This window comes from Polistes dominula, unplaced genomic scaffold, assembly GCF_049000335.1.
Source record: "Polistes dominula isolate Pdom_NZ unplaced genomic scaffold, Pdom_raw_medaka contig_77, whole genome shotgun sequence".
Classification (NCBI taxonomy): domain Eukaryota; kingdom Metazoa; phylum Arthropoda; class Insecta; order Hymenoptera; family Vespidae; genus Polistes; species Polistes dominula.
This window is the reverse complement of record NW_028301152.1, coordinates 5,231,378-5,242,617: the sequence shown is the minus strand read 5'-3', so window position 1 is coordinate 5,242,617 and position 11,240 is coordinate 5,231,378. Positions and strand designations below refer to the sequence as shown.

The 11,240-nt window shown below is 32.4% G+C and overlaps 3 protein-coding genes across 8 annotated transcripts; 2 read left to right on the top strand and 1 right to left on the bottom strand.

Moving 5' to 3' along the window:
• On the top strand, positions 1-2,484 carry LOC149030675 (uncharacterized). Its single transcript, XM_089178215.1, has 4 exons — positions 1-26; positions 328-376; positions 464-618; positions 747-2,484. Exons 1-4 carry the CDS (start codon positions 1-3, stop codon positions 916-918), a joined length of 402 nt encoding a protein of 133 aa, XP_089034341.1. The 3' UTR covers positions 919-2,484.
• LOC107064261 (zinc finger-containing ubiquitin peptidase 1) lies at positions 2,402-9,401 on the top strand. 6 transcript variants are annotated; one of them, XR_001475464.2, is made up of 10 exons: positions 2,409-3,382; positions 4,302-4,538; positions 5,107-5,375; positions 5,444-5,747; positions 5,842-6,269; positions 6,344-6,746; positions 6,808-6,935; positions 7,011-7,234; positions 7,341-7,539; positions 7,909-8,147. XR_001475464.2 is itself a non-coding variant. In XM_089178135.1 (9 exons), exons 2-9 carry the CDS (start codon positions 4,333-4,335, stop codon positions 8,227-8,229), a joined length of 2,283 nt encoding a protein of 760 aa, XP_089034261.1. In that variant the 5' UTR covers positions 2,402-3,130; positions 4,302-4,332; the 3' UTR covers positions 8,230-9,401. The 6 variants fall into 6 exon arrangements, 5 of the variants coding, with proteins under 5 accessions (XP_089034261.1, XP_089034260.1, XP_015172187.1 ...); XM_089178135.1 differs by lacking the exon at positions 7,341-7,539 and having other exon boundaries at positions 2,402-3,130; positions 7,909-9,401; XM_089178134.1 differs by lacking the exon at positions 7,341-7,539 and having other exon boundaries at positions 2,404-3,382; positions 7,909-9,401.
• A 101-nt stretch (positions 9,402-9,502) lies between these two features.
• On the bottom strand, positions 9,503-10,242 carry Cox17 (Cytochrome c oxidase copper chaperone COX17). Its single transcript, XM_089178138.1, has 2 exons — positions 10,043-10,242; positions 9,503-9,757 (listed from the first exon to the last, which is right to left on the bottom strand). Exons 1-2 carry the CDS (start codon positions 10,141-10,143, stop codon positions 9,673-9,675), a joined length of 186 nt encoding a protein of 61 aa, XP_089034264.1. The 5' UTR covers positions 10,144-10,242; the 3' UTR covers positions 9,503-9,672.
• Positions 10,243-11,240: the final 998 nt, after the last annotated feature.

Below are 11,240 nucleotides of genomic sequence, written 5' to 3'. Positions count from 1 at the left end.
ATGGTACGACGAAAATCTCAGCCAAGGTTGGTCAATTTTTCTAGCGAACATAAGTAATAACATTTCTAAAGGTATTTTAACAGTTAAATAAAAAAAGGAACATTTTTAAATGATAATTTTCTAACGAACTAGTCTCCAAAATTGTTTTATTTTATCTCTTTCTTTCTATTTCTTTCGTTTAACTACTTTACAGTCTTAATTTGATCTTTTTTCTTCACGTATTAAAAAACAAGAAACAAATAATATAATGAACAGATAAGAAGATGGGATAATATCTATGTAATATAAAATTGAAATAATAAATTTGATTTTAATTTATCATTTTAGATCAAATAATGGTCAAGTCGGTTCTTCTAGGCCCAGTGAAAAGTCAGCAGTAATAATACTCATCTCTTTTACCATGGTTATATTCAAATGATCTAAAAGTAAAAAAAATCTCAAATTAAAATTATTATTTTAATAGCGGTCAAGAAGACTCAAGAATAGACCACCACGCAAGAGACGAGTATTAAGTGATATTATATATCTTAAAAAGACCACACATCTTCTTATACCAAAAGCATCGTTTATTCGTTTAGTTAGACAAGTCTTTATAGAATTATATTCTCGGATATATAGGTATTTAATTTCATTCATATTTCACATATTTTAAATATTTTAATTTAAATTTACGGAACTGATATAATAATACAGATATGAGAAAAAGAAAAAATAGATAACGATATTTTTCCTTAACATTTTCAAAGAATTCAATTAATTGCATTACAAGCATTGCAAGAGGCGTTAGAAATGTATATGGTACAATTTTTCGAAGATTCATTCTTGCTAACTAGTCATGCAAAGCGTGTTACACTTATGTGGGAAGATATGATAATGAACCGACGATTAAGAGGTCGAGATGATATTATCAACAAATAAAAATAAAGTAATACTTATAATTGCTTATGAATTTATGTCTAATTCATTACTTTTGCTTACATTAATTAATATATGAGAAAAAATAATGATCTATTTGCGTTTTAAATTTTATTAAAAAAAAATATCATGTGTGCAGATCACACGTGTTAAAAGTGAAACCTTCTTAAAACCAAGCTTTGAGAGAATGAGTCGAATGCAGAGTATCGTGAGTAAGATAATTGTAGGCTTTATTTATTATAATATTGTTACTATGTATCAAAGGGCATCGGTATGATATTGAGATAGGGGTAGATGACAAAAACTACCACTTTCCAAGCCTATTTTCTTAATATCTCTCCTAATATTGTCCTTCCATCTATGTCTCATCTACCCAGTGGTCTTTTTCTGTTCGATCCTCCCCCATGCGCGCCCGTGACCTGCCCATCTTAATCGGCGTGAATTTACGACGTCAATGATGTCCGGTTTGTTGTACAGTCGATGTACTTTTACGTTATGAAGTTTTCTCCATTTGAATTCAATACTATTAATTATTAAAAAAATGTATTTAATTTTAAATGTTCGTTTAATATTTACTGTGAAGGCTCCGCTTCTTCTAGCTCCCCCATATTAAGTAAAAAGTGCGAACGACCTATCAGTTTACAAATAACATTCTGAATCGTCATTACTCCCACAAAAAATTCCAACAAAAGAAAGCTTATGGCAGTTGCATCGGTTCAGCCTTACGTTAAAGCGTTTTGGTGATATATTACAAATATCATCCTGTAAATAGAGATCTTAAATTTTTCTAATACTGGAGTCTTTGATAATGCTATGAAACAGTTTTACTTGTGAGAAACATGAATAGTCTAGTGACCAGTCGAAGAAGTAACTTATGTTTTTAAGTATGGTATTAAGATAATATGAGTCTACGCTTCGTAGTATGCAGTCGCACACAAACACACACATATATAATGCTTAGTATCGTGGCCGTTTCATTGCCGCGTTACATGGATTTCCGTTCGCTTTTTTCAAATCACCCCCATTCTAAAGAAGTTTTCATGATCCGAATACCGAAAGTGAAATAAATGACGATATTGTGTCAAGTGTCGAGTTTATTGAATATTACGTTGAGATAAATAACGTTTCAATGTGTAATATATTTTTCTGTTTTCAATACGTTCTTTTTAACTTGCTTTTAAAAATTCAAAAGATATACCAAGCTTTCTCCCAATTCGTTCCTTTTCGTTAATAATTTGTAATAAGAGAAGACCACGGTTAGGTCGTTATCCAATCAAAGACGAATGTGTCGGGAAAAGAAACTAGCAGCGCCCCCACGTAAATACGTTTCACCAATGACATATACAGAAATCCCCCTCGATAGAAAATGAAAAGACAGAGAAATAGTGAGGGAGTAAGAGAGAGAAAAAAATAAAAACGAAAAAAAGCAGGAAGATAGTACTAAGGGTGACTAACGAGTGGGCCATAGATGGCGCGGGAGAAAGGGAATAAAAGAAAGCTGTTGAGTCTGTGAGAAAGAAAGAAAGAAGAAGAGGGAGGAAGGGGGAGAGAAAGAGATGGAGAAAAAGACTCGCGTCGGCAAAGGAAAACGTCATCGAAGTCGCTCGACGTCATCGTATCGTCGCGCGTTGTCGTTGTCGCAGGAGACGCCTCATAGTAGGCAACCCGTTCAGCAGTCTCGTACGAAGTGCCACGGAAACGAACAACACGATTCTTCCTCCTATCCGTTTCTATAATATTCTCTCTTTCTCTGTCTTCTCTTTCATCCTCTGCCTTCTGTCTCAGCGCACGATTACGAAAAAGTTTTACGATAGGAAGTGGAAACCCACGAGGACTTTGGGGTGGCCTTTGGGAGAAGCGCATCGATCCGCGACTGCACTAACTGCAACACGGACGATACGATGTGAACGGATAAATGCTCCCGTCGATAATTACGGGCGATAGTCGAGAGTCGAAAAAGAACTCGCGAGTGTACTCGTTTGATCGTTGTCGTTGTTATTAAAAAAGCAGCATCAATTTCTAAATGGGTCAAGTCGTGCCGGCGACACGATATGCAAGAAACATTGCCACCACGAATCACTGCCTGGCCTAGTTTTTTCTTCCTCCTCCAGTACCATCGACACAACTACTACCACTACCGACCACTACTACCACCACTTTCAACCTCAACTCTACCACCTCCTTCACCTCGTTCTCGAGGGCAAACGAATAAAGGGTGAGAGGAATAACGGTGGTATTTCACGCGACTAGTGAACATTGCCAGTGACTCCATTTACAAAGTTTCGTCTCTTTACTATTCTCGTCGTTGTCATCGTCGTCTTCGTCGTCGTTATCGTGCAGCCATGGAAGACTGTTCTCCGCGATTCGTGTCTTTCGGCTAACGGGAGTGCATCGATCACTACTACTACTAGTATTCGTTAACAAATAAGGCCGAGTAACAAATCGAGCCGAGGTTATCATTACCTAGGTGAGAGAGACTCACCTTACAACTATTTCTCGAACGAATGATCTTCTTAATCTTCATTCGCGTTCTCTTCTTATTTCTATACGTAATAACAACCAATATTTTCCTTTTTTCTAAAATTTCGAACGTTGTATATATATATGTACACTTATATACAACAAATATATCTATCTATCTGTGTGTCTGTAAGCGCCCACATGACGTGCACGCATACCTTCGTTATTTACAACAATACGGGTTAAGAACACCGTTGCATCCCAATAGCTATTTTTTAAATGAAATGGATATTAAATTAAATTAACATATCCCAAAGGACTATGACTGATGTATTTACATGTAACTCCAAGAATGGTAAATATTTTGAAGGGAAAACTGCTTTTTTTGTTTATTTGTAGAAAAGTTATAGTCGTCTCTGGAGAATTCATCGTCGCATCGAAGCGATTTCGTATCGACGCGCAACCCTCCGTTGAAATATCGATTTTCCCGAGAAACGATTGGAAAGATTATCTCTCACTTTGTCGAATCATTTACGTGCTTCTCTCTTCTCTCTTTTTCGAATTTATCGAGATGTAACATCGATATTTTAAAATAATATGGAAGATCTATGTAACATAGTGTTAGTGTAAAAAATCTGCGCGAGGTCTCGCGTTAAATGTGTATCTAAAAAAAGGATGCAACATTGTCCTTGACGCTTTTACTTGCAATGAAATAACACTTGCAGTATCGATCTTACCATCGCGGCATCTTCGTGAGAACTTTCTCTCTCGCTTATGTATACATTCACACGATCGTTACATTTGTCCTTTCCCTTTCTTTTTTTAAGTATTTCTTATTGAGATATCGATACTTATCAAAATCAAGAAATAGATGATATATTTACATGGAAATTTCCTTGGATTTATTTCATTGTTTCTTTCAACAGGAAGTAATAGAGTTTCGTTAATTCGTCAAAAATGGCTACGAATAAACCACCAGAGATGAATTACACGTGCGAGATTTGTGGGTTGGAGGGTCTCAATGACGAAGAAATGAGATCGCACATGGTTTTATATCATGTTCAAGGAGCTGCCAATTGTCCTTTTTGCGATCTCGACGAAATCTCGCCTGCAGAAATGCTAGTTCACGTAAACAGCGCACACTTGGATTATTTAACACCAAGGTATGCTTAATTAAATGATGACAAACGTACAAAAGCCAATCTAATGCATTTATATGACGTGCGTATGTATACGCATATATGTGTAGTTAACATTTTATATAAGGCGCGGGAAATAATTTCTAAAGAAAACAGTAGATGTCGCTAATATAACAATGTACATTCAATTGTATGAGTAAATTCGTTGAATACGTGTGTGTGTTAAATTTAAATGAAATCTAACAAATACGTGTAAGCTTTTAACAGTTTTAGGAGGAAAAATAAACATAATGTGCCGTGAATTAATTATAATAGAATAATATTCATTTTTATTCTGTTAAAAATGTTCACTGAATAATTAAACGATAATAAATAGAAATTAGAGGCATTATGAATTATTTAAACGTGTAAGAACGTTGTGTTATTTTTTGTATTTCACTAATTGCATAAAAACTAACAAAATAAACATGGCAAACATAGCAACAAAAAGAAAACGGTATAAATTGTATAAAATATTTACAATTGGATTACTGAATACTTTATTTTCCTAAAACTAATTTATGACAGTTATTGATTATTCTAATCATTAAAGTACTCCAGAAAACGAAATGCTGGCATTTATCGATGATGACTCCACCATAGAGGATCATAGACATGACGAATGCCGTGGCCCTTCTCCATCAATGTCTCTTAGACCACCACATCTACAAAATGGATGGTCTGCTTCTCACAGTTCTCGTATGCACCAACAACAATTACAGCAACAACAGAATTCTAAAACCCGTAAAGTGGATGTACTAACTGCTAGTCCCAATGTAAACAATAACAATAATAACAACGATAACAGCAATGCTAATAGCGGTATGCTTGAATTAAACGATATACGAATATATCGTTTAAGAGTTTAAATTATAATATAATTTTTTCAGTATTGGAAGGTTCAGCTGGTCATGGATCTCCATTACGCTCAGGCCTAAATCTTCAATTACGCTCACATGCTTCTCCAAAATTAGCTGTTCAAGAATGTCCAATGTGTCAATATACTTCAGACAGTCCGTTAAGATTGGAAGAGCATATCAATCGACAACATTTCGATCTCACTTCTCCATCTTTTCCACCTTCATCACCTCCAACTAAAGACGGAGTCTTCAACTGCCCCTTTTGCGTAATTTCATTTCCTGATTCCTCTGATCTCGTGTTACATGTTAATATCGAACACAAAGATATACTCAGGTAAATTTAAATTAATGATTAATATATGAGAAATATTTTAGCGTCTAATTTAATCATAATAAACGAATAATGTTAATGAATTTATATTTGCCAGCCCTGCAAATGGATCAGCCTTGCAGTCTGATTTGGCTACTGTTGGTAGCGATACACCTTCCTGTCCAGTTTGTTCCAGTACATCGTTTAAAAATAATGATGACCTAACGTTACACGTCGAGGAACATTTTAACAAAAAAAGTACTCCATCACCCATAACACCAGACCATTCGACAGATAGAATGTTAGCAAAAGATATGGAGAGGCGAGAAAAAGAAGTTCGAAAATTACGTGAGCAACGAGAATTTGAAATGTTACGGGCACAATATGGAATGGACAATCAGGGTAATTTTAGAGAACAAAGTGTGACTAATATGCAACGAGCCGTCCTTGCAGGCGAAATGACGGTAGCAGATTTTTATGAAAGACAAACAGGGTTAACAGTTGCTGAAAGCAGTGGTATCGATGATGGCAGTTCTTGTACACGTGGTAACATTTTATCTCTACCTTAAAATAAAAAAAATTATTATATCGAGTGACACATAGAACAATGTTATTTATAGGGCTGGTTCCCAAAATACGAGCTGTTAGTCAAACATGCAGTAACGTAGTAAATACATGGATGTGTTCTACAGTGGATCATTATGCTTGTACTTATGGAGATAAAGGCTGGGGCTGCGGCTATAGGAATATGCAAATGTTGATTTCATCTCTTTTGCAGCATACTGGATACAATGAGTTAGTGTACAAAGCTTGGAGTTCTGGCCTTGATAGTGGGAGTTCCAACGACAATCCTTTGCGTAGTTCTATGCCTTCCATATCTAGGCTCCAAAAAATGATAGAATGGGCTTGGGCTCAAGGCTTTGATATTCAAGGTGCTGAGCAGCTTGGTGGTAAACTTACGAACACTAGGAAATGGATTGGTCTTACGGAAGTCTCAACTTTGTTATCCAGTTTAAGAATAAAGTACGTTCCATGATATTTCTCTATTCTGTTAGTCCGTATAACATGAATTTATTATTTACAGATGTCAGCTAGTAGACTTCTACAGACCCACTAGTGCCGATGGAGGACATCCTGAAATGTTTAATTGGGTATTACAATATTTCCAGAGATGTGACGACTTTAAACCTCCACTTTATTTACAACATCAAGGTAATTATTGAAAGTAGTTATATTATACGTACATATTATATACATAATTATTTGCTAAATTAAATATATTTGAAGGTCATAGCAGAACAATAATTGGTGTAGAACGATTAAGAGATGGTTCCATAACAATGTTAGTATTAGATCCAAGTCACAGCCCATCTCAAATGGCACAATTTAATAGTACGAGTAGTGCACCTGGAGCAATGCGACTTGTGCGTAAATCAACTGCTGCGATGAAAGCTAGACAGTATCAAATTGCTACTGTCACTAGTATTATGGATACAGAAGAATCTTATCAAGTAAGTTAATTTAATTTTTTTTAATTAATAACATTAGTTATAACAAATTTACCATTAATTACAAAAAATTATATAAATACGAATATTCTTAAACTATAATTTGCAGCAAAGTAAAGTATTACATTGGATGCGCATTCCACAAGACAGCTGAGAATTGCTGCTCCAAATGAAAGCACAGCAGTGCTCAAAGATAATAGACTGCCTCAAACCGTTCTTGTCCAGCATCCTTGAAATTACGTGACCGTAATGCTTTAGGTTTATCACTAGCATACTTGCCTCCATTATAGTAGCAGCAAAATGATTATGTAATTATATGTTATATTCTTGCATTTCTAGCATGAATAACGAACTGGCTCCTTGACACGTTGTGTGTTTTATGCGTGCGTCGCGGTCAACAATTTCAGAATAAAAAATATCAAAATTTTGGTACGATTCGCTTATTAAATTTTTCAAGCACGAACAAAATTCTAATTCTTTACGGAATTACGGTGTTCCTTGTAAATTATATTCTGATAAAAAATTATTACTATTTCTGGAAGCACCCATTTATTGTCGTGTACAAGTAAACAAAGATATATAAGACAATTCACTAATGAAACTATCAAAAGATAGTTATAAATTCCATTGCCATTCCTTATTCAATATGTCTACTCAATTTTTGTCGTCTTAAACAGGCTGTGTTAACTTCGATCAGGCCAATCCTCCTATGGCGATCGATAATACCAATTGAAAAAGCGTCCTGGCAGAGCTTGGAAAAAATCTTTTTCGTAGCTGTGATGCGGTTATTTAATGTTGATCGTTCGTCTGTCATAAACATTTTTAGAGATGCTCCAATATCGATGTCAATGCAGTATTCTCTTGTTATCTGTCTTTCTTTGTGTATGATATATCATTCTATGGAAATGCTGTCAATTTTCATTCGATATCGAATGCCAGTAGGTATATACGTACATATATATGTACTTACCTACAATACACACATATACACAGTATAATAAAATTTTATATGACAAACAAAATTATTCTTGGACGTGTATTGATTAATAGCTTCTGTATAACTGGGAGCATCTAAAGAAATGTTTCTGTCCATATACCTATACCCTATATATTTACACACAAAAGACACTTGCACATTTGACATCACATTTCACTCAGTCACATATAAAGTACAACTACTTTCATACTAATTACAAATATTCTATTTAATTATTCAATTAACTTAAGACTAACCGTGCCCTAACTCATAAGTCCAATGAAATGCTATGAATGAGGGAAAAACGAAACTACAGTCCATTTACTTGTTATTTATATTATATACTTAATCGTTACGTAAATTAGTAAATTCTTATTATTATTACTCTTATCATATTTCAGAAATTATACTGAGATACCATTAAGATCTATTTATTATAGTTACAATTTTTACGGTGACCATTATAAAAAAAAAGAAAATGACAATTTATCATGATTAAAGGGTCACTGATTGTTTTATGGTTTCAATATTTATGATGCACCAGTCATATTTGTCTTTTGGCTCAATAGGACCACACGCAGTAACTATGACTGACCGCAAAACTACCAAAAATAATAATTATAGATATGTAACAGATTTTGCCATGAATCAATTAAGAATCTGTTCATTATTATGGAGTGTTCAGGGAAACCAAGCTGTGGAATTGTTATGCAAGAGTAAAAAAAACTTTCGCATTAGCCACATGTCAAATTAAAATATATGCTTTATTAGAATTCCCAAGCCCGATTTTGCATTTTATTTCCAAGAACTTATAATAATATATTCTAAATTATAAAAGATAAATTTATTAGTTATAAATTCTATATTATATTGTTACAATTGTAATATAATTTTATATCATTTTATTTCCAACACAAGTGACCTCATTGTTAAGTTTCTAATTTTTATTTATTTATCTAGTTGTTTACAGTTAACAATTTATGTTAGATTAAATTATGAATTATAAACTATTACAAAATGTTAACCATGGCAAGATACAAATCACAATGTAGTTTGATCGAATATTAGCTTAGAAAGAGCTCTTTTAGTTGAATATAACAAATCATTGTATTAAGAATAATTTATCAATCACTTTTGGTATATGTAAATAAAAATTGGTTATATAAGGAATAAATGGTATAGTTATTCATTGTACACATTTTATTGTTCCAATATTTCAATTTTATCAACATATGAAATGACATTTTATCTTATATGATATGACAGATATACAACATTAAAATAACATAAGCAAATTTTATAAGTTTACAACAAGATTTTATTTAAAGATGATTCTACGAAGTACTAAATTATTTACAAATAAATATATGGAGAGAAACTTCTGTAATCATAGCATTTTTGTAATATTTTATAGAATTTAAGTATAACAATGGCAATTACAAGATGTTATTAACTATTTGATGTATTATATATTAAATCCCATTGAACGCATACAACTTTTATGAGCCTCTATAAGATCTTGGCAACTTTCTTCTCCTCTTTCTATAATACTGCAATATAAATGTATATTTTTATTTGATATATATAAAATGTAAAGTTTAAATAAATATATATATATTTATTTTTTAAATATATTTTTATATATCTAAATATATATTTAAAATATAAAATATTAAACAATTATATCAATAAAATTCTATACATCAAAGGCAGTACTAATCTAACATACAAAATAAATTTCCAATTATTACAATTTAGAGAAAAATTATTCTTTGAAAAAAATTTTTCCTTTTATTTAATCAAACATAACCTATTGATAATATAACCTTACATACCACGCATCTCTCGCCTTTTTTGTTTCTGGACAAGCACAGCAAGGCTTCAATTTTTTCTCTCCTTCTTGTTTTGTTTCTGCTTTTACTGGAGCATTACCCATTTTTATGAACAATAATTATTTTTGAAAAACGTATAGAATAACCGCAATAACGTAAATCGTAAAGAATCAAGACTATAAGAAATTCAAATATCAAGCAATCGTATTATACATCGATATTAGTTACTTCCTAATTTATCGACATTTAGATGGTAATTATCGAGTGTTAATAACATGTGCTTCGTAAAAAGAGCAGTAAGAAAATTACCCAATTTGAATATAACACTAATTATATTTGTTAATTATTATTATTTTTACAATAGCAATATAAGTGATATCTATATTATCATTTTATTAGAAATAATAAAATAATTTATTCTATTATATCGAATAAAGGTTGGGATAACAAACTTTTAATGAATGACAATATATAAACAAAAATGAAATAAAAATAACTGGAATGAAATATTAAAAAATAATGTTGAAATTTTTGATATCATCTCAAAGTGTAGAATCCAAATTCGACTTATCTTTATTCGATTTGTATACACTCGAAGAATTTAAAATGGAATAGTTAAAAAGGATAGAAGTATCTTTTATTCACGGAAATCATGAGACCAATTTAAGAATGTTCATGCGTGCCTGCACGTTCTTCAGGTGTGTACGTTAAACATAAAAGACGTATCGCTACGCACAAGACTCGAATAAAATCTACCAAGAGTAAAATTATTATTCGTTTTTCTTCCTGCCGTAGTGTCTTTCTTTGCCAAATCTCGTTTCACTTACAGAGATGTTTTATTTAAGTGTGATCTACCTTTCTCGACCCAAGAACAATAGAATGACTTTCTTACATTGAAATCCGGATCACGTTTCCGAGTAAAATTACAACGTCAGCCGTTCGAAAAGTTGACAAATCGAATTCTATAAGTCGTCTGCTGTGTGAAAGTTATTCCCTTTTCATATCAGTTATAATAGAAATTTTTTATATTTTCGTTTATTATGAGCAACGTATATTACATTTATTTTTTAGTATTGTAACGTCCAGCCACGTTCTTCCGTCATATTTTTTTTCCACAGTAATATAAATTTAGTTAAGAACAATATCATTTCAGTGATTTATATGAAAATTAATAAGAACCGTCTTTAGTGGTAAATATATA